General features: G+C 44.1%; 1 protein-coding gene across 5 annotated transcripts in view; it reads left to right on the plus strand.

Moving 5' to 3' along the window:
• The window catches only part of LOC140205303 (doublecortin domain-containing protein 1-like), a 566,682-nt gene that overhangs the window by 235,502 nt on the left and 308,223 nt on the right, over nt 1–22,957 (plus strand). For all 5 annotated transcript variants that reach the window (XR_011887817.1, XM_072272825.1, XM_072272826.1 and 2 more), the window contains 3 exons: nt 709–875; nt 18,933–19,055; nt 21,106–21,223. Coding sequence is in view for 4 of the 5 variants with exons in the window: in XM_072272825.1 (XP_072128926.1) it covers nt 709–875; nt 18,933–19,055; nt 21,106–21,223 (408 nt within the window). In the remaining variant the exon portion in view is untranslated. The remainder of the gene's footprint in view (nt 1–708; nt 876–18,932; nt 19,056–21,105; nt 21,224–22,957) is intronic.

Below are 22,957 nucleotides of genomic sequence, written 5' to 3' on the forward strand. Positions count from 1 at the left end.
GATTTCCAAATGGACAATGGACCCATGAACACTTCCTCAGTAATTTTTCACCTCTCTTTTTGCAGTACTTATTTAATTTATTTTCTAATATATACTCACTGTAATTTATAGTTTTTATGACTATGTATTGCATTGAACTGCTGCATAACAGCAAATTTCACTGCATAAGCCAGTGATGTTAAATCTGATTCTGATTCCGGATTCTATGTTCCGAAAGATTTTTTTCCAACCTTTGTGGGAGTTCTGTTTCAAGCACTTAGGTAGATTCTAGTACTTTTAAGGACAATCAAACTGTTGCAGAGGCAAACTTAGGGAGTCAATGGTGGTGTCTCCCCCGCGTAGTCGATCATCCCCCATCCTTTATTTGAGCGGTTGAACATTTCCGTTCCTCAATTACGTCTGGCATATGCCTACTGGTTTTGAAGGAAATCTGTGCTGGATAGGGTCAGACCTCAGGAAACAAGGAGGGTGCAGGCAACCAAGCAGTTCTATGTCTGTGAATAGCACGGGAGCAGGGGTCAGAGCCAGTGGTTATACTGTTGCACCCCCTGCTGGTAAAAATCCTGTGCTCCCTTCGGTTTCTAACAAGATAAACAATTCAAACATTTCACACTCCCCAAGCATTCATTAATGTGTGTTAGATTTACAATTGTGCAAGATCTGTCACAGCTTTTCACCTCGTCTTTTTTTCCTACGGTTCCACAACAGCTTCTTCAAATAATTTGCCAAAAGCTCAAGTACTCACCGGGATGCTATTCGTCAGGTCTTAACCTCAGTCCTACTCGATTGTTTGATGAAAAGGGACATGAAATAAGAAATCCACTCTCTCTCGAAAATGGTCAGAAGGTTTGGGTATCTTACGGAGAGGAGTACAGGTAAATAATATGCTCATTTCTTTCTGTGAACTTAGAGTGACCTTTTCTTTTGTATATGCTGTCTTCTTGCTGGTGGTCCCATGTCACCAGGTTCAAGAGCAGTTATCACCCTTCAACCAACAGGAAGGGGACTTATGATCCCACATCAACAGGTTCAGGAACAGGTATCACCCTTCAATCATCAGGAAGGAGCCTATGGTTCCACACCACCAGGTTCAGGAACAATTATTACCCTTCGACCAGGCTCCTGAACCAACATGCATAACTTCACTCACCTCAACATGGAACTGACTCCACAACCAATGGACTCACTTTCAAGGACCCTGGAACTCATGTCCTCAGTGTTTTTTTTTAATCTACCTACCTATCTACCTATCATTTTCTTCTGCGTTTGCACAGTTGTCTTTTGCTCATTGATTGTCAGTCTTTGTGTATAGCTATCATTGATTCTGCTGTATTTCTTTGTTCTTCTGTGAATGTCTACAAAAGTATAAACCCCAGGGTAGTATATGGTGATATACGTTCAGTGGCCACTTTATTAGGTACACCTGTTCATTAACGCAAATATCTAATCAGCTAATCATGTGGCAGCAACTCAATGCACAGAAGCATGCAGACATGGTCAAGGGGTTTAGTTGTTGTTCATTACAGACATCAGAATGTGAAGAAGTGTGATTTATTTGACTTTGGTTTTTTGAGATTGTGTCTCCAGACCAGAGGTTCTCAATCTGGGGTCCACAGACCCCTTGGTTATTGGTAGGGGTCCATGACATTAAAAAGATTGGGAAGCCCTGATTCAGACATATCAGAGAAGGTTGCAATATCCCTTGGTCTTGGTTTTATCCTTGTATCTGCCTGTTAGCAGAGCAAGGAGGAATTTTTCATGTTTGAATGGTCAGCTGAATGATGGCAAGTGGAAACTCTGTGGGGACACCAGCCTGACATCCCATTGTCATCCCGCTTGCAGGTCACCCTTGGACAAGGTGTAGCACCTGCTTAGCAACCCCCCCCCCCGCCAACCCCAGTCAGGTCATGTGAAGCCACGGGAGTAGGTGGGAGATGGTCATATGAGCAGCTGGTGCATATCATATCTGGTTATGTGACCAGTAACACCAGGCAAACAATCTCTGAAGAGTATTGATGAAGGCTAGGGTCACCCATCTTGTAAAGGCACTGCCCAGAAGAAGACAATGACAATCACTTCTGTAGAAAAAAAATTGCCAAGAACAATCATGGTCATGGAAAGACCATGATTGCCCATGCATACAACACGTCACATAATGAACAAATGGTCAATTCATGCTAATCTCTCTAAAAATAATTCCTTGGTGATTCTGCTGAACCTACTTAATGTGGCACTTACTTACTTTTACTGAAGCCAATCACCCTGTTTGGGGCATAGACAACTGATAGCAGCTTGCATAAGTCCTCTGTCCTGGGCTAGTCTTTCAAGTTGTCCCTGGGAATAACCTATCGAAGATCTTTCTCCTCCCAGGGATGATTTCTTTGGCGCTTCTGTTGGTGTTACTGTAGCTCTGGGTTTTTATGGGATGCGGTTGCTAGACCCATGACTAACCCTCCTCCTTCCATAACTGGGTTTGGGACCATCCATGGTGGAATTATTTAATGTAGTAGATTAAATTAATTTATGATACATTATTTACTTGACAAAAGTAAGTATATTATGAAGTATGTAAAAGAAATTATTAAACACATAGAGATCGTGAACTGAAGGAATATATTGCAACTAAATATTTCTTAAAGTATTGGGCAAAATTTATTATTTATCAGGAAAAATATGTCTGCACTTTATGATGTTGACATCATGGAGAAGTGAAGTTTTAATGCTTGTGAAACACTCTGGTTCTGTCATCTATGTAAGTCTAGGGAAGACAATCTCCGGCCCCACCAAACGTGTGAGATTGAGGTGTGAGCCCACCTGAATCCCCCTGTTTGTGTGGATGCTGTGTGATTTGTTACCCTGTTACAAATAAGTACCACGAAATAACAGATGGTACACACATACAATTAAACGATTTAGCTTTATAATTCTTAATTTGACTAAAGGATTAGTAAAGAAAAAGCAAAAAAAAAGAAAAGGCCCATTTTAATGAAACAGTCTAATGTGCACAAGTTGGAGCTCACATTTTCCCCTTCACCAATCCTCCTTCGATCTCCCTGGGCTTCGTCAAATCATGGCCCCACTCCGGGTTGAGTCCTACAACCTCTTCTCTCTGGCGTTTCTCCCTTCATCTCCCGCTGAACAGAAGACCCCGCTCACACCGGTGTCAGGTACACAACACGAAAACACTCTCCCTTCATGGGACACCTCACATTCCAAAGCACCCGCTATCTCTAACCATAACCCAAACACTGCTCCTACAGAAAGACCATCACATTAGCAGTGAAACCTTTCCCAGGGTGTCACACTTGCCTTGATGGAAACATTGGAATATGACAAGAAAAGAAAAAATATTTAGCTATCAACCAAGTTGAGTAGTGTTGTGCATGATGTAGAAGGTTGTCATAGGCTATAATGGGACATTGACAGGATGCTAAACTGACCTGAGAAGCGACATTTGTTTTAACACATAAAATGCTGGAGGAACTCAGCAGGCCAGGCAGCATCTATGGGAAAAAGTAAACAGTCGATGTTTCAGGCCAAGATGCTTCACTAGGATTACAGGAAAAAAATGAGGTCAGGGTAAAAAAGTTAGTTACTCTGACTCCTCCTCATCTCCTCAGCTCTACTCTTTTCCATAGATGTTGTCTGGCCTGCTGAGTTCCTCCAGCATTTTTTGTGTGTTGCTTGCATTTCCAGCATCTGTAGACTTTCTCTGGTTTGTGACTTGGAGTATTGTATTCAGTTTTGGTCATCTCATTATAGGAAGAATGTGGAAGCTTTAGAGAGGGTGCAGAAGGTATTTACGAGGATGCTGCCTGCATTAGAGGGCATGATTTATCAGGAAGAATTGAGTGAGCTAAGGCTTTTCTCTTTTGAGTGAAGGAGGATGAGAGGTGATTTGAATGTGGAGTGCACAATGATAAGAGGTATAGATAGAGTGGGCAGCCAGGGACTTGTTCCCTAGGTGCAAATGGCTAATCCATTCAGGTGTTTGGTACAAAGAATAAGGAGGCAATTTTTTACACAAAGAGTGGTAGGCACATGGAATGTATTGGCAGGGCTGGTGATAGAGGCAGATACATTAGGGACATTTAAGAGACATGGCACATGGATGAAAGAAAAATGGAGGGCTATGGGAGAGGGAAAGGTTAGACTGATGTGGACTAATTTAAAGATTTGGCACAACATTGTGGACTGAATGGCCTGTACTGTGCTGTATTGTTCGTTGTTGTAGCAAATTGCTAATGCTGTTGTCAACTTCTTCCGTTAGCTTACTAGTAGTGATTAAGAACAGATTCATTAATTGAAAATTAGCTGGATTGAAATTGTCCATGCACCCATCACTCTCTCTGTAAAAACTCTGACATGCCTCCTATACTTCCCTCCAATACTTCCCTCCAATCATCTAAAAATTAAGCCTCCTTGCATTATTTATTTCTGCCCTGAGTAAAAGTCTCTGGTTAGCCACTCTATCTATGCCTCTTATCATCTTGAACACCTCTAGCAAGTCGCTCCTCATCCTCCCTTACTCCAAAGAGAAAAACCCTCACTCGCTCAACCTATCCTCATAAGACATGCTTTGTAATCTAGGCAGCATCCTGGTAAATCTCCTCTACATTTTTATAATGTCCCATTGAAGCCTGATGTGTTCCAGTTAAAAAATTCTCCTCCATTTTGCTTCTCTCTCCTTTCTTTTTCTGATCTAAATCTTTTGATACTATGGTCATTAACACTTTTTCAACTTGGCCCTTTCATTCTTTCCTTTGAACTCACGGTACACTTAAGGTGAGATTCAAAATGTAGGAATTATTATGAGGATGTTGTCATCATTGGAAATGATTTATTAAGAGGAAAGATTGGTTAAGTTGGGACTTTAGAACATAGAAGACTGAGGAGAGATATGGTCGAGATATACCTCCTGGACCAATTAAAGTAGCCACTAATTGTCCATTCGTGGCCTTCTGCTGTTGTAGCCAATACACTTCAACGTTTGACGTGTTGTACATTCAGAAATGCTGTTCTGCACACCACTATTGTAACATGTGGTTATTTGAGTAATTGTCACCTTCCTGCCAGCTTGAACCAGTCTGGCCATCCTCCTCTGACCTCTCTCAATAATAAGGCATTTCTACCCAAAGAACTGCAGCTCACTGCATATATTTTTGTTAGTCTCACCATTCTCTGTAAACTCTAGAGTCTGTTATCATAGTCATAGTCATACTTTATTGATCCCGGGGGAAATTGGTTTTTGTTACAGTTGCACCATAAATAATGAATAGTAATAGAACCATAATAGTTAAATAGTAATATGTAAATTATGCCTGTAAATTATGAAATAAGTCCAGGACCAGCCTATTGGCTCTGGGTGTCTGACCCTCCAAGGGAGGAGTTGTAAAGTTTGATGGCCATAGGTGTGAAAGTGCCAGAAGATCAGCAGCTTCTGAGATACTCAAACCACCCCGTCTGGCACCAACAATCACTCCACAGTCAAAGTCACTTAGATTACATTTCGTCCCCATTCTGATGTTTGTTCTGAACAATAACTGAACATGTATGCATGCTTTTATGCATTGAGTTGCTGCCTCATGATTGGCTGATTAGATATTTGCATGAGGTTAACTGGATGGGGTAGCTAGCCCCATACCCAGCCCTCCTCCTTTCACAGGCAGCCTTGTGACCGCTCATGGCGGAGTTACACTGTTTACAGTGGATTTAATTTAAGACAGCCAGTGAGTGATGTGGCATTATGAAGTCGTAGCGTTTCAAGGTTGTGATTCTTTCTGCCAGCTATTTTCACAGCCAGGGACTTGTCTTCCCAGGGCAGGAATGCTAATACAAAGCAATATAATATTAAGGTGATTGGAGGAAAGTATATGGGGAGTGCCAAAGGTACATACTTTTTATACAGCGAGTGGTTGGTGTGTGGTACACCCCAGTAGGGGTGGTGGTATAGGCAGATACATAAGGAACATTTAAGAAACTTAGACGGGTACATGGATGACAGAAAAATGGAGGGCTGTTTGAGAGTGAAGGGTCAGAATGATCTAAGAGTAAGTCAAAGGGTCGGTTCAAAATTGTGGGCCGACTGTGCTGTAATTCTCTATGTTCTATGGTTTCTGATGATGAAAAGTGCCTTGATGTCACTGGACCTGGGAAAGAGCAACACGATTTCATCCTCAAATTTCATTAAAGAGGTGAAATTGTTATCTGTCATGGTCCCGACTGAACAGCGGCCGGCATCCAAGTTTTGGCACTACGATTCCCCAGGTTATGCTTAGCTGCCGCTGCCCCCTTAAAACTCAGACTGCCAATTATTGCCATCCACATTTCATGGAATGTCTGTACTTAAAGGCCTCGTGCTGAACACTCAGTGCTCAATCATAGGAGTTCCCTTTCAGGTATTACTGTTCGCGATTTCACCTTTGGACTTTGTTTGTGTTATTCTGTCTATTTCCAGTCTGACTCTGACCTTATTCTGCACTTGGGTTCACCATCATCCATAGTTTATGGTGGGTGGGATCATCGTGATATCACTGGCATCTTTCTGTGTAATGCATTCTTCATTTATTTAATTGCTTAATTGCATATGCCCAATATTGAGATAGAATTTGATGTCTGGATTAGAAGTTCATTTCTTTGAGTACTAGTCCAGTAACTTAATCATTATGTACACCAATTAGGTTGATTGATGCAAGTCCTAAAATCAAATAGAAATTCATATTTTTGGGCAAAGCAGATCTCTCTATGAATGAGTAAAAACAACATTGAATTATGTAAGGATTCTTGTGCAGAATGTATCATTACTATGAAGCAGTGAACTGAAATCCATTAAAATTTTTCAATCAATCTTTTTATTCCAATGCTGTTTGCATTATATTCAGCACATTGTTCAATTATAACATTAGGAGTGTAAAGGAGTCAAGGACAAGACAGGCAGCATCCAAAAAAAAACCTCAGGCAGAGTCCTGTGGTACTGCAACTGTAGATGTCATTGGAAATTTTAAAAGTAATTATTTCAATTATTTCTCCATTTCTCATGCTATTTTGTTCTTAAATTCCATCGTCGTATAGATCATTTTAAACATGTGAATGATTGGTATTATTGATCCTAAGCTCATCATCGTCATTATGTGTCGTGTCATATGACATGGGCAATCGTGGTCGTTTGACCATGATTGTTCCTGGCAAGTGTTTCTCCAGAAGTGGTTTTCCATTGTCTTCTGGGCAATGTCTTTATGAGATGGTGACCCCGACCATTATCAATACTCTTCAGAGTTTGTCTGCCCGGCCTCGGTGGTCACATAATCAGTACTTGGGATGTGCACCAGCTGCTCATACGACCATCCACTACCTGCTCCCGTGGCTTCAGATGACCCTGATCAGGGGTTAAGTAGGTGCTACACCTTACCCGAGGGTGACCTGCAGACTAGCGGAGGAAAGGAGCGCCTCACACTTCCTTTGGTAGAGACATATCTCCACTCTGCCACCCAAGAATATTACACCACAATTGTAAACACAAGAGGTTCTGTAGATGCTGGTAATCCAGAGCAATACATACAGAGTATACTTCCCCCTTCCTTTCCATTCCTGAAGGGCCTCAGCCCGAAAGACCAACTGATTATCCCTTTCCAGGCACCTGTAGGCTAACGGAAAGAAGCATCTTACCTATACCTTTCATAATGTTAACAACCTCTATCAGATCTCCCCTCAGTACATAACCCAATGAAGAAAATTAGTTCAAACAATCTACACTGTTAATCTCTCACTTTGTGTGGCATGGTATTGTAGTGGTAAGCTGTCAGATATGGATTCAATTCTCACTCCTACTTGTAAGGAGTTTGTACGTTCTCCCCATGACTGCATGGGTTTCCTCCAGGTATTCTGGTTTCCTCTCATATTCTAAACACGTACGGGTCAGGGACAGTTAGTTTTGAGCATGCTATGGCGGCAGCAGATATTTATTGCTTATTTATTTATTATTATTGTTATTTTCTCTCAGCTCCAGCTGGTAAAGCCTGAGGTAGGGGCATAACTAAGCACACGCATTTCTCAATTGCAAGGAACTTTTGGACTATTCTAGTAGTGTTTACTATTATGGGTTTATGGAGAGTTAAATAGATTTGGCTGTGTAGGCCTATTGTTTAGTGTTATTGTGTAGTGACTTTGGGATGATACCTGTTGGAGATATTACTATTTGGACAATATTACTCTGTTCATGTCCCATAGTCTTTCAAAGCACTGGTGAGGCCCCACTTGGAGTATCGTGAGCAGTCTTGAGCCCCTTATGTCACAACCATGGATTCAGCAGTGCAGTAGATACCTCAATTGCTCTTGTGAATTTGCACGTCAGCTAATTATTATTTAATCATGATAGTATTTAACTCTTTACTTGTCGTCGTAGTACTTGTCGAGACTTGGACAGAGCATAGCAACACTTTGCTGTGTGTTTGCTTTCGGCCTTCCCCAAGAGATTGGACTTTTGAGTCAACTGACTCTGAAGACTAGCGGTATTCGTTTAATGTTTAGATTTTCTTTTCAGCTGCAGTATAGGCTTCGTTTCCCATTTGAGAGTTTTAGTTAACAGCCCTATTTTGGCCTAGCGTTTGTTGTTGATTTTCACTTTAATACTGTTCGCAATAAAGTTTTGTGAACTATCGACCCGCTTCAGTGTCTCTCACTCCGCACTTCGACCATATCCGAACCTGGTAACAGCAAGTCTCGACCACACAAAGATGGACCCAGCATAGAGAGAGCAGCTGACCTTGGCCATGAGATTCATTGGTCAGGTAGGAGACAAGCTACAAGCAATGGAATCTGTTCTCAGTGAAGTTTCAGAGGCAGTGAAGCAGATAACCTTGTGGCGACAAGCCCAGTCTCACTTGGAGGAACAGGTATCGTCCCTAGCCGCAACTGTTCAACAGCTCACCACAGACAATCGGACTCACGTGTCTGCGATTTTCGCGCTCACGGCCGCCGTCCACGAACTTACTGTGAACAGCCAGCATCAGCTGACAGCCATTAACGTTCTCGCCAGCTCAATTCAACAGCTTCAGGCTGCCTCAGTCCCACTCCCAGCATCTCGCAGGTCCTCCTTTTCTGCTGCCCTGACAACCTCTGCTACTAATGCTCCCGCTCCCACACCCGGACCAGATCCGACTCCCACGACCGTTCAGGATCCAAGTATTCCACCACCAGGCAGATATTCTGGTGATCCCGATGGTTGCAGGAATTTTATTACCCAATGCGAGCTGACATTCCAAGCCCAGCCTGGTTGTTTTAGTGATAATGCGCAAAAATTGGCATACATGGTCAATCTTCTTGATGGATCTCCACTCAGCCTGTTCAACGCTTTATGGGAACAAGGATACTCCGCAGCCCAGTCATTCTGACATTTCGTGGCAGAGTTAAGGAGAGTTTTTGATCTTCCAGTAAGGGGTCAGGAGGCCGCCCACGACCTGTGCCAAGATAGAGGAAAGGTGAGAGCCTATGCAGTGAAATTCCGCACCCTTGCAGTAGAGTCAGGATGGAATGAGAGATCTCTCATCACTGCCTTCCAGCGTGGACTGAACACAAGGGTCCGGCATGAGGTCGCTGTCCAGGACGAGCAGGATAGTCTGGATGACCTGTTTAATCTGGCTATTCTAGTTAACGACCAGGTAACTGAGTGGCGCAGGGAAAGAATGTTTCAAACTTCCTGCACACTGCCTGATCACCGTCTTTCCCTGCCCTCTCTCCCTCCCTCACCACCCAGCACCCAGCCCATGGAGGAGCCTCCACAAGTGGGGTGTATGCTCCTGTCTCAGGAGGAATGAGAGCGGTGCTGGAGGACAGGTTCCTGCCTCTACTGTGGTGATCCAGGACACTTCCGGGCGACATGTTCCAAGTGTCCAGTGAAAGACAATACCCGTCAGCAGGGAGGGGAATCCTGACAGGTCGGTTCTCTCTTCAGTCAGCTTCCCCTAATTCTGTAATGCTGGCAGCTTCCTTGTCGTGGAGGTCCAAGACCCATGAACTTAAGGTGTTTATCGACTCTGGTGCAGCTGGGAATCTTATGGACATCTCTGTTGCTCAAAGGTGGGGAGATTCAACTTAGGAATTATGAGAAAAGATCAATGTCAAGGCGCTGGATGGTCGACCTCTGGGAACCGGCCAGATCCATCTTTCCACCCAACCCCTCCAACTAGTGCTCGAAGGCAATCATCATGAAGAAATATATTTCTATCTGGTTAATTCACCCGAACTGACACTGGTACTTGGTCTCTCCTGGTTATCCGGACATAAACCACGGATTGAATGGTCTCTGAAGGTACTCCAAGAGGGGGGACCAGCATGCCTGTCTACCTTTCTGGGTCCAGCTCAACTCCATTCCATGAATCCCCTCCTGTGTCAGCTAGGGATGTGGACCTGTCTGGGATTCCGGCTGAATATGCGGATCTCTTTGATGTTTTCAATAAAAGAAAGGCCACCACCCTGACCTCACACCGACCCCAACTGTGCAATAGACCTCCTACCAGGCACTAGTCCTCCCCGGGGCCGGCTCCTTTTTCTCTCTCGTCCTGAAACGGTGGCCATGGAGGAATGCATGAAGGAGGTATTCAGCATAGGGTTTGCGAACTTTTATCGCCGCTTCATCTGGAATTTCGGCTCTGTCGCGGCTCCAATTAATGCACTCACCAAGAAGTCCTCGGCAAGATTCCATTGGATGGACAATGCCGACCAAGCATTTTCTGAACCAAAGCGACGTTTCACCACTGCCCCACTGCTGTAGCACCCAGACCCATCTCAACCATTCATTGTCGAGGTGGATGAATCTGATGTAGGCATTGGAGCTGTCCTCTCTCAGCGCTCGTCTGCGGATAGCCGGCTGCACCCTTGTGCCTTTCTTTCCCATCGCTTGACTCTGGCTGAGAGGAATTACGACATTGGAAACCGGGAGCTTCTGGCTGTCAAGGAGGCCCTGGAGGAATGGCAACGCTTGCTAGAGAGGGCAGAGCATCCATTCTTGGTCTGGACAGATCACAAGGAGCTCTCCTATATTCAGAATGCTAAGAGACTCAACTCTCGTCAAGCCCAGTTGGCTCTCTTCTTCACACAGTTCAATTTTGTCCTCAGTTCTCATCCCAGCAGCAAGAATACAAAGGCCAACGCTCTCCCGGCAGTTCAACGGATCTGAAGACAATGCCGATCCAGGGCCCATTCTTCCTCGCTTGTGTATCGCTGCTCCGGTGATCTGGGGAATAGAGGCAGACGTGAGGGCTGCCCAACAATCAGATCAAGGCCTAGATGGGGGACCTCCCAACCGGCTGTTTGTTCCTGCTGCAGTGCTTTCCAAAGTGTAGCAATGGGGTCACTCCTCCCTTCTGGCTGGACATCCGGGAATTCAACACACTCAGAGTTTATAAAGAGACAATTTTGGTGGCTATCTATGTCCCAGGATGTCCATGACTTTGTATCTGCCTGTACCACCTGCGCTTGGAACAAGACATCACGCCAGCGTCCTGCGGGTCTGTTATGTCCACTGCCTGTGCCCCACCATCCCTGGACCTACCTCTCAGTAGATTTCATCACTGGTCTGCTCCCGTCTAATGGAAACACCACCATTTTGGTCATTGTAGATCGATTTTCCAAGGCTGCCCATTTCATTGCCCTCCCCAAGCTCCCATCGGCTCGTGAGACTGGTTCAACATGTGTTCCGTCTCCGTGGCTTTCCTCCATACATGGTGTCTGATCGTGGACCACAGTTCACTTCCCGCTTTTGGAAGGCTTTCTGCTCTGTTGTAGGAGCCATGGCCAGCTTCCTGTCTGGCTTCCACCCCCAATCTAATGGCCAGACTGAGAGAGTGAACCAGGAGTTGGAGACAAACCTGCGCTGTCTTGCCTCTTCCAACCCCATGTCCTGGAGCTCCCAATTAGTTTGGGCATAAATGACCTGAATGAGGAAGTGAAGGGATGGGTTAGTAAATTTACTGATGACACAAAGGTTGGGGGTGTTGAGGATAGTGTGGAGGGCTGTCGGAGGTTACAGAGGGACATCGATCAGATGCAAAACTGAGCTGAGAAGTGGCAGATGGAGTTCAACCCAGATAAGTGTGAGGTGGTTCATTTTGGTAGGACCCTGGTCAGACCCCACTTGGAGTACTGTGCTCAGTTCTGGTCACCTCACAACAGGAAGGATGTGGAAACTATAGTGAGGGTGCAGAGGAGATTTACAAGGATGTTGCCTGGTTTGGGGAGCATGCCTTATGAGAATAGGTTGAGTGAACTTAGCCTTTTCTCCTTGGAGTGGCAGAGGATGAGAGGTGACCTGATAGAGGTATATAAGATGATAAGAGGCATTGATTGCGTGGATAGTCAGAGGCTTTTTCCCAGGGCTGAAATGGCTAACATGAGAGGGCACAGTTTTAAGGTGCTTGGAAGTAGGTACAGAGGAGATGTCAGGGGTAAGTTTTTTTTTACGCAGAGAGTGGTGAGTGCATTGAATAGGCTGTCGGTGACAGTGATGGAGGCGGATACAATAGGGTCTTTTAAGAGGCCCCTGGCAGGTACATGGAGCATAGAAAAACCAAACCAAAGGTAACCAAAGGTAATTTCTAAAGTACATGTTCAGCACAGTATTGTGGGCCGAAGGGCCTGTATTGTTCTGTAGGTTTTCTATGGCTGAACTTTCTGGGAATACTTCACAAAGCTCAGGATAGATGTGTCCCACAGAAGAAGTTGTTCTCATATGGCAGGGGTAGGCAACCCTGACTGACAAGGTAGGTTATGGACTGCATAAAAGCCAAGGAAAGGGCATATAAGGTAGCAAAAGTGAGTGAGAAGTTGGATGACTGGGAAGCTTTTAAAATCCAGCAAAAGGCAACTAAAAAAGCTATAAGAAGGGAAAAAATGAAATATGAGGGCAAACTAGCCAATAATATAAAGCAGGATACTAAATGTTTTTTGAGTTATATAAAGATTAAAAGGGGGTGAGAGTTGATATTGGACCACTGGAAAATGATGCTGGTGAGGTAGTAATGGGGGACAAAGATGAGCTTAATGGGTACTTTGCATTGGTCTTCACTGTTGGAGACACTAGCAATGTGCCAGATGTACATGAATGTCAGGGGACAGGAGTGAACCCTTGAACACTACCTCACTTTTTTAATATATATTATTTCTGTTTTTGCACTATTTTTATCTATTCAATATACATATTCTGTATTTGATTTAATTACTTATTATTGTTTTTTTCTTCTATATTATTATTGCATGGAACTGCTGCTGCTAAGTTAACAAATTTCACGACATATGCCGGTGATAATAAACCTGATTCTGATTTTTGAGTGCCATTGCTATTACAAAAGGAAAAAGTTCGAGGCAAACTCAAAGATCTTAAGGTGGATAAGTCACTAGGACCAAATGACTACATCCCAGAGTGGTGAGTATGTGGAACGGGCTGCTGGCGACGGTGGTGGAGGCAGATACCATTGGGCCTTTTAAGAGACTCCTGGATATGTACATGGAGCTTAGAAAAATAGAGGGCTATGGGTAACCCTAGGTAATTTCTAAGGTAACTACATGTTTGGCACTGCATTGTAGGCAGAAAGGCCTGTATTGTGCTGTGGGTTTTCTATGTTTTTCTGTTCTATGTTTTTCTTCTTGACTAGATTTTTCAACTGCCTTTGTGCACCACCGTCCCTGTACCCTACCATCCTTCCCCTCTCTCATTGGAACATACCTGTGAAGAATGCCATGCAAATATCCCCTGAACATTTGCCACATTTCTGCCGTAAATTTCCCCGAGAACATCTGTTCCCAATTTATATTTCCAAGTTCCTGCCTGAGAGCATATTTCCCCTTACTCCAATTAAACACTTTCCTAATTTGTCTGTTCCTATCCCTCTCCAATGCTATGGTAAAGGAGATAGAATTATGATCGCTATCTCCAAAATCCTCTCCCACTGGGAGACCTGACACCTAATCAGGTTAATTTCCCAATACCAGATCAAGTATGGCCTCTCTTCTTGCAGGCTTATCTACATATTGTGTCAAGAAGTCTTCCTGAACACACCTAACAAACTCAAACCCCATTTAAACCCCTCGCTCTAGGGAGATACCAATCAATATTGGGGAAATCAAAATCTGCCATCACGACACCCTGTTATTATTACACCTTCCCAGAATCTGTCTCCCTATCTGCTCCTCGATGTCCCTGTTTGTCATGGTCCGGTCCATGAGGTCCGAGTTCCGGTTCACGGTCCAGTCCATGGACTCCAGACTCTGGGTCTTCTGGCTGTCCCTTGTTTCAGTTGGGCTTAATCATAGGCATCATAGGCTTAATCAATGTTAGTATCCTGTCCTTGCCTCTGTGGGTAAGTCAGACCATCTTTGCTGTTACTCTGAGGCTGGACTGTTCCCTCCCCTTCCCCTTCCTTCTGAAGCCTCGCCTGCTACCTTCGCCTGAAGCCTCACCTGCTACTTGTGTCTTACCTGTGTCTTCGCCTGTAATGTTGTCAGGTTCAACCGCCTTGGCAAGATTGGGGTTTTGCTGTGTCTAGATAAGGAACTCTCTTTCATTGTTTGGAACTGTCTCTTTGTGTCCTTGCCTTTGTGAGGTAGGTCCGGCTGTTTGCAGTTACCTTGAGTTGGGAACTGTCTCTGTGTCCATGCCTTTGCTAGGTTCCTGTCTCCCAAGACCAAGGCTCTGTATTCTGTGTTCCTGTCTTCCAAGACCAAGTCAAGTCAAGTTCGGGGTCTTGTCCTGTTCTTGTGCCTTGCCGAGCCCAGGAGTACCCCATCCTGCCCAAGCCACGGCTTTGTGTTCTCATCCTGTCCATGTGCCTCATCCTGTGCAGGAGTTCCACATCCTGTTCTGTAGCCATGTCCTGTCCTGGCCAAGATCCTACTCCTGAGTCCTAGCCTAGACCCAGATTTCGGTTCCGAGTCCCAACCAAGACCTAGGTTCTGGGTCCTTGTCCAGGCTCTGGTTCTGGAGTTCCGTGTCACTAGTCCAGGCTCCTTGTTCCTAGTTCCTTGTCTGGGTTCTGTGTTTCTTGTCCATGTCCTAGCCCAGGCCCTGCATCTTAGTCTCGTCCAGGGCCTGTGTCATGTCCAACATCGTTTCTTCCTGTCACACCTTCCTGTTTCTAACTTTTACCCACAGAGACTCATCCCTCCATGACTTCCTCCTTTTCTGCAGCTGTGACACTGTTTCTGATCAGCAGTGCCATGTCCCCATCTCTTTTGCCTCCCTCCCTGTCCTTTCTGAAACATCTAAAGCTTGGCACTCTAAGTAGCCATTCCTGCCCCTGAGCCATCCAAGTCTCTGTATTGGCCACAACATCATAGCTCCAAATATTGATCCATGCTTTAAGCTCATCAGCTTTGTTCATGATGCTTCTTGCATAAAAATAGACACATCTCAAACTATCAGTCTGAGTGCATACCATCTCTATCATCTGCCTATCCTCCCTCTCACACTGCCTACAAGCTTTCTCTATTTGTGAGCCACCTGCCCCATCCTTTTTGTACAGGTCACTCCTGCCCCAAAAGAGGTCCCAATGATCCAGAAATCTGAATCCCTGCCCCCTGCTCCAATCCCTCAGCCACACGTTTATCCTCCACCTCAGTCTATTCCGATACTCACTGTCACGTGGCACAGGCAGTAATCCCAAGATGACTACCTTTGTGGTCCTGCTTCTCAGCTTCTTTCCTAACTCCCTGTAGTCTGTTTTCATTATCTCCTCCCTTTTCCCACCTATGTCCTAGGTACCAATATGTACCCTGCGTCTGGCTGTTCATCTTTCCACTTCAGGATATCATGAACGCAATCAGAAACATCCCGGACCCTGGCACCTGGGAGGCAAACTACCATCCGTGTTTCTTTCCTATGTCCACAGAATCGCCTATCTGCCTCCCTAACTATAGAATCCCGTATCACTGCTGCCCTCTTCTTCCTTTCCCTACCCTTCTGAGCCATAGGGCCAGACTCTGTGCCAGAAGCGTGGCCACTGTTGCTTCCCCCAGGTAGGTTGTCCCTCCCAACAGTACTCAAGCAGGAGTACTTATTGTCAAGGGGTACAGCCATAGGGGTGCTCTCTAGCCTCTGACTCCTGCCCTTCCCTCTCCAGACTGTTACCCACTTATCTGTCTCCCCAGGCCCCGGTGTGACTACCTGCCTATAACTCCTCTCTATCACCTCCTCACTTTCCCTGACCAGACGAAGGTCATCGAGCTGCATCTTCAGTTCCCTAACCCGTTCCCTAAGGAGCTTCAGCTCGACGCACTTTGTGCAGATGTGGACATCCAAGAGGCTGGGAGTCCCCTGGATATCCCACATCTGACACCCAGTAGAGAACACCGGCCTCACAGACATACATCCTGTTTCTATTCTACACAAGTAACTTACCTCGCCTCGACCCATTATCTCCCAAGACCCGTTGAGCCAAAGCCCTCCTACTCTGACGCCTGCTCTATAAAGTTAACTTCTTTTAAAATCTTTCCTGCCAGTGTAACTGGCTGACGTTCATGCGCTTGTGGAGCCATGCCTCGATCAAAACTCCATCTCTGTTCTCCCCGCCAGTATCCTCCTCCAACCCACCTGGGCAAGCTCCTCTCTCATGCCTCTGTAATTCCCTTTATTCCACTGCGATACTGATACAGTGACTTGCGCTTCTGTCTTTCAAACTGCAATTCAATCATATTATGATCACTGCATCCTGAGGGTTCCTTTAGAAACACAGAAACATAGAAAATGTACAGCACAATACAGGCCCTTTGGCCCACAATGCTGTGCCGAACATGTACCTACTTTAGACATTTCCTAGGGTTACCCATAGCCCTTAATTTTTTAAGCTCCATGTACCTATCCAGGAGTCTCTTAAAAGACCCGATCGTATCTGCCTCCACCACCATTGCCGGCAGCCTATTCCATGCACTCACCACTCTCTGCGTGTTTTTTTTAAAAAAAAAACCCTACCCCTGATATCTCCTCTGTACCTACTTCCAAGCACCCTAAAACTGTACCCTCTCGTGTTAGCCATTTCAGCCCTGGAAAAAGCCTCTGATTATCCACATGATCAATGCCTCTCATCATCTTTTCCACCTCTATCAGGGCACCTCTCATCCTCCGCTGCTCCAAGGAGAAAAGGCTGAGTTCACTCAACCTATTCTCAAAAGGCATGCTCCCCAATCCAGGTACCATTCTTGTAAATCTCATCTGCACCCTTTCTATAGTTTCCACCTCCTTCCTCTAGTGAGGTGACCAGAATCGAGAACAGTTCTCCAAGTGGGGTCTGACCAGCGTCCTATATAGCTGTAACATTACATCTCGGCTCTTAAACTGAATCCCACGGTTGATGAAGGCCAATGCACCGTATGCCTTCTTAACCACAGAGTCAACCTGCGCTACAACTTTGAGTGTCTATGGACTTGGACCCCAAGATCCCTCTGATCCTCCACACTACCATTAATACTATATTCTGCCATCACATTTGACCTACCAAAATGAACCTTCTCACACTATGTGGGTTGAGCTCCATCTGCCACTTCTCAGCCCAGTTTTGTAACCTATCGATGTCCCGCTATAACCTCTGACAGCTCTCTACACTATCCACAACACCCCCCCCAATCTTTGTGTCAATAAGCTCGCTAATAAGATCTGGGTTATTACACAACACACAATCTAAGATTGCCTTTTTTTGAGTAGTCTCAAGCACAAGCTGCTCTAAAGAGCTATCTTGTAGGCATTCAACAAATTCCTTCTCTTGCGATTTGACACCAGCCTGATTTTCCCAATCCCCTTGCATATTGAAGTCCTCCATTACAAATGTGTCATTACCCTTATTACATGGCTTTCCAATATGGATTGTCTTGTATGCCTTTTTGCATTATGGATTGTAATATCTGTTTTCACAGATTGTTGTAATATAATTTGTGAGACTCTGACTTGAAAACTGGATCAAGCTTGTGTTTATAGTATGGTATGGTTTCGTTTATGAGTTTGTATTTTAAAGCAAGATTTTGTTGAATGATGCTTGCCACTTGATTGTAACTGTGTAAGTAATCAGATTGAGTTAAACTGCTGCAGGAATCTGTAATGTGTTGGATTGTTTCTGGCTTCTCTAGGCCTTTTCTCAATTTATTGTCTGGAATTTGTTGGTCTTTTATCATGTATTTCTGATTTTTTTTTTTTTTTTTGTGTGTGTGTTAACCACCTGGTCCCGTATTGCTACACTGAACCCTCTGTTTCTGGGACGAGCTCTCCAATTCTGAGCCAGGTGTTCGATGTGTCCTTGTTGAAATCTAGTCTTCTCAGTCATGGGGATGTCTTTCATGAAGGGTCATGCTCTTCCTCTGGTTAACTTTTCTTCAGCAGTGATGATGTCTTCATTGTCTGGGTTGTGTTAGGCTTGGTGGTGTGTACTTCTTATCAGAATAGCATATGCTCACATGGAGTGCAGAATCCTGTTTTTGTTGAGGAAAATATATCCTTTGAGCTTTATCTGACTGTTGTGTAAATTTTTTGTCTGATGTTTCTTGTCCTCCTTCTGTCCTAGATTGTGTTAATCTGAGTGCGTTCAGGTGTACATGGTGTTTTCTAAAATTTGGCAGTATTTTTTGTAAATCTTCCAGATCTGTTTCTGTATAATGGCAAAACAGAACTTTAATAAGGGTATAGCGAAAGTATTTTTAATGTAATTATTATTTCCTTTCTTTCTTTCTTTTAGCATAGTTTGTTGTCTTTTGCACACTGGTTGTCTGCCCCGTTGGTGTGATTCTATTATGGTTATTGGATTTATTGAGTATGCCCACAAGAAAATGAATCTCAAGGTTGTATATGGTGACATATATGTACTTTGATAATAAATCTACTCTGAACATTGAAGCAAACAATGCATGTTTCTAATTTTTGATGAACCTGTCACAAATAAAGCTAATCTTTCTCTTTACAGAAGCTTCAGCAAACCATTTCTCTGTGTAATGTTTGACTGTGTTCGAGGAGTTATGAACCAGGGTCAAAAGATGGTTTACAAAACTCCTCTGGAATATGATGGTCCGTTAAATGGTTTGGAAAAGTATGTTGCTTTGATTACATATGTATATTAATATCTTAGCCTACACTTTAGTGAATGACACAGTGCATTTAAGAAACACTTAAGTGATATAATTCAATTGGTTGTAAGATACTGATCACCCATGTTATAACATTATAGAACATGGAGTGTTACATCACAGTACAGCTCCTTTGGTCTTAAATGTTGTGCCGACCTAACCTACTCTAATATTCATCCTTTTGCTGCTGCTCTCAAAGCCAAGGTCTTCAGTACTTTGTTATTCCTTTGCATCTGTGTTGTGGGGTTTCTGTACTCACACAAAGTACATTGATGGTACAAAATAATGTGCAGATCTCTTACTACAGCTTTATCTCACAGTTTCATAAGGGTAGCACGTCTTATGAGGATAGGTTGAGTAAGCCTGGGATTTTAACTTTGCAGAGAAGGAGGATGGGAGGAGACTTGATAGAGGTGTATAAGATGATCAGAGGCAGAGACCTTTTCCTATGGTGGAAAAGGCTAATATCAAGTGACATAATTTTAAGGTGATTGGGTGAATTAAGAGGATGTCAGAGGTAACCTCTTTTATCCAGAGAGTGGTAAGTGTGTGTAATGTGCTACGGGGGTGGTGGTAGAGGCAGATACATTAGGGACATTTAAGAAGTTCTTAGATAGGCACATGGATGATCCAAAAATGGAGGGTGATGAAGGAGAGAAAGGTTAGATTGATCTTACAGTATGTTATAAGGTTGGCTCAACATCATGGACTGAAGGGCCTGTACTGTGCTGTAGTGTCCAATGTTTTATTTGTAATTAAGATAGAAATCAGTATCATGTAACTGAATGTAATGCAAGAATAAAACAAATATGAGCAGGAGTTGGCTAATTGGTCCTTTGAGACTGCTCCATCATTCATGATCTTATTGAATGATGGTCTGGCCATGGACTCGGCTCCATCTACCTGCTTTCTCTTAATAACCCTTAATACCTGTGTGATGTAAAAATCTATCTAACTGTGCCTTATATATATTTAATGAGGCAGCTTCCCCTGCTTCCCCGGGCAGAGAACCCCAAAGACCCTCTCCCCCTCCCACGCACAAGCATCAGCGGTAGCATCAACCCCCCCCCCCCACTCCCCCATGCACACCCAGCCACTTTGGTATCTCAGACAGGCTCTCTCTCACCAGTGAGGGAGAAGGAGATCATTCCAGCAAGAACTAGAGCAGGAGACCAGCAGCTCGCTGTTCTGATGTTGCCATCTTCCGTACCGCTACTCCGAGCTGCCTGACTTGAGAACCAACAGTCTCTCGCTCACCATTGTGTGATAGAGAGGTATTGTGAAGATTGTAAAATCATTTACGTACCAATGCATTCACAGTGGGTAGCACTGAAAGAACAACATCGAAATACCAGAATCTTATCTCTACTTCTGAAACTGATTTTATCAATGTTAGTGAATAAATTAGAGGTATAGAACAATGGGTTTCAAGGCAGCTATGTTAATTCAAGTATATTTTTCTTTAATCAGTTGCCATTCAGTAAAAATGGAACATTACCATTCAGTACAGATCAGATGGGCTGAAGGGCCTGTTTCTGTGCTGTAGTATTCTATGACTCTATAGCAACCCACAGAGCACTGGAGGAACTCAGCAGGTCAGGCAGCATCTATGGAAAATGGTAAAGTTTCCACCCGAGACCCTTCTTCAGGACTGGAAGGGAAGGGTGAAGACACCAGAATAAAATTGTGGAGGGAGGGGAATAAAGACTAGCTAGAAGGTGATAGATGAAGCCAAGTGGGTTGGAAGGGTAAAGTGTTAGAGAAGGGATCTGATAACAGGAGTGTGGATCATAGGAGAAAGGGAAGGAGGAGGGGGCCCAGCAGTGAGTTGATAGGCAGGTGAGAAGAGGTAAGAGGCACTCTGACTCTACTTAAACTGAACAATATGTAGCCTCAAGTTAAATAATAAATTTTTAATTTTTAAAACCACTTTGAAGTATTAGATAAAGTGAAGTATTACATTTAAAAAAATCAAAGCGTGTTGATGGTGTCAATTTGTGATTACCTTTATAGGAGTGAGACTTGGGAAGTATGTACAGGGTTCCCAGAAAAATATAACTGGATACAAATGAATGAATCCAGCCAGGAAAAAGTGGAGATGATAGATAAACATCACTTCCTTCAGTTCAAGGTGAGCTTGACATAAATTCAGTTGTTAAATTTTAACCTGACAAAGCTTTGATTGTGTTGTCAGAGCTGAAAGCTCTCACCTCATTTAAAAGCCGAAGTCCCCTTGTGTGCAGAACTTGGATACCCCCAGAGGGGCTGAGGGAACTGAGAAATGGCCCATTCTCCACCATCAAGGACTGTATCATTGTTCCTTTGTGTCATCTGAATCTGTCTTTATTGGATCTTCTGTGCTAGCCTCCATCGAGACCAGGAGTCCACAACCTTTTTTATGCCTTGGATCCCGACCATTAACTGAGGGGTCTGTGGACTCCAGGCTGGGCTCTATGGACCCCTCAGAGCAGCAGTCTTTAGATTCTAGAGCAGGGGTTCCCAACCTGGGATCCATCAACCCCTCAGTTAATGGTAGGGATCCATGACATAAACGAAGTTGGGAACCCCAGTTTAAGACTGATGTTGCTACTATTCTGCTCTGGGCATTTCTGGCCCCAGTCCTCTGTACTAATGTTTCTAGAAGCATTAAATATTTATGAAGTGCAGAGAGATGTAGACCAAAAGACTGCTAGTATCTTTTACCCACTGTCAAGATGTCTATACTCGAGGGCATGTGGTTAAAGTGAGCTTGTGCAAGTACAAAAAAAAATGTACAAGTTTTTAACGCAGAGAGTGGCGGGTGTTAGAAATGCACTGCCAAAGTGCCTGTGATGCTGCTACAAGTAAGCTTTTCACTGCACTGTGCATACATGTGCATATGACAATAAACTCAACTTCGACTTTAGTGTAGGCAGTATTTGTGAGCATCTCCCTTGTTCTCTCTCTGAAGTTTCTACATTCTTCCTATGATGAAGCAACCAGAACTGAATATGATACTCTATGTGTGGTCTGACCAGAGTTTTATAGAGCTGCAATATTACCTCATGGCTGTTGAACTCAATCCCCAGGCTAATGATCCTGGGGATTGACACACCATGATCCTTCTTAACCACCCTACCAATTGTGTGGCAACTTTGAGCGATCTGTGGATTTGGACCTCAAGATCCCTCTGTTCCTCCGCACTGCTAAGAATCCTGCCATAAACTTTCTACTCTGCCTTCAAGTTCGACCTCCAAAGTGTTTCAATTCATACTTTTCTGGATTGAACTCCATCTGCCACTTCTCAGCCCAGGCCTCCATCTGCAAAACCTTTCTTATCCACGCACCTGTCTGATAGTCTATTAAAAGTTGTTATTTTACCTGCCTTAAGTTCTTCCTCCAGTACCTCATTTTAAATGCACTCCAGCCCTTGTCTAAAAAAGTTATCCCTCAGGTGTTTATTAAATCTTTCCTCTCTCAACTTAAACCTGTGCCCTCTAGTTCTTGATTCCCCAACCTTGGGAAAAGACAGTGTTTTCACCCTATCTATGTCCCTTATGATTTGATACATGATTTTTCTTACCTTGCTTTGAAGGGTTACTATCGTAGCAAAGTGGTTAGTGCAGATGCTCTACATCAACAGCAATGATCAATCTGGGTACAGTTACTGTTGCTGTCTGTAAGGAGCTTGTACGTTCTCCCCATGACCATGAGGATTTCCTCTGGGTGCTCTGGTTTCGTCCCACACTCCAAAGAAATACAGGTTAGGGTTAGCGCCAGAAGCATGACAACACTTACGGGCTGCCCCCAGCACAAACCTGTGATTGTATTGGTCATTGATGCAAAATGATGCATTTCACCATATGTTTCAATGTTTCCATGTACA

The sequence above is a fragment of the Mobula birostris genome, chromosome 11 (assembly GCF_030028105.1).
Source record: "Mobula birostris isolate sMobBir1 chromosome 11, sMobBir1.hap1, whole genome shotgun sequence".
In the NCBI taxonomy this organism is placed as follows: domain Eukaryota; kingdom Metazoa; phylum Chordata; class Chondrichthyes; order Myliobatiformes; family Myliobatidae; genus Mobula; species Mobula birostris.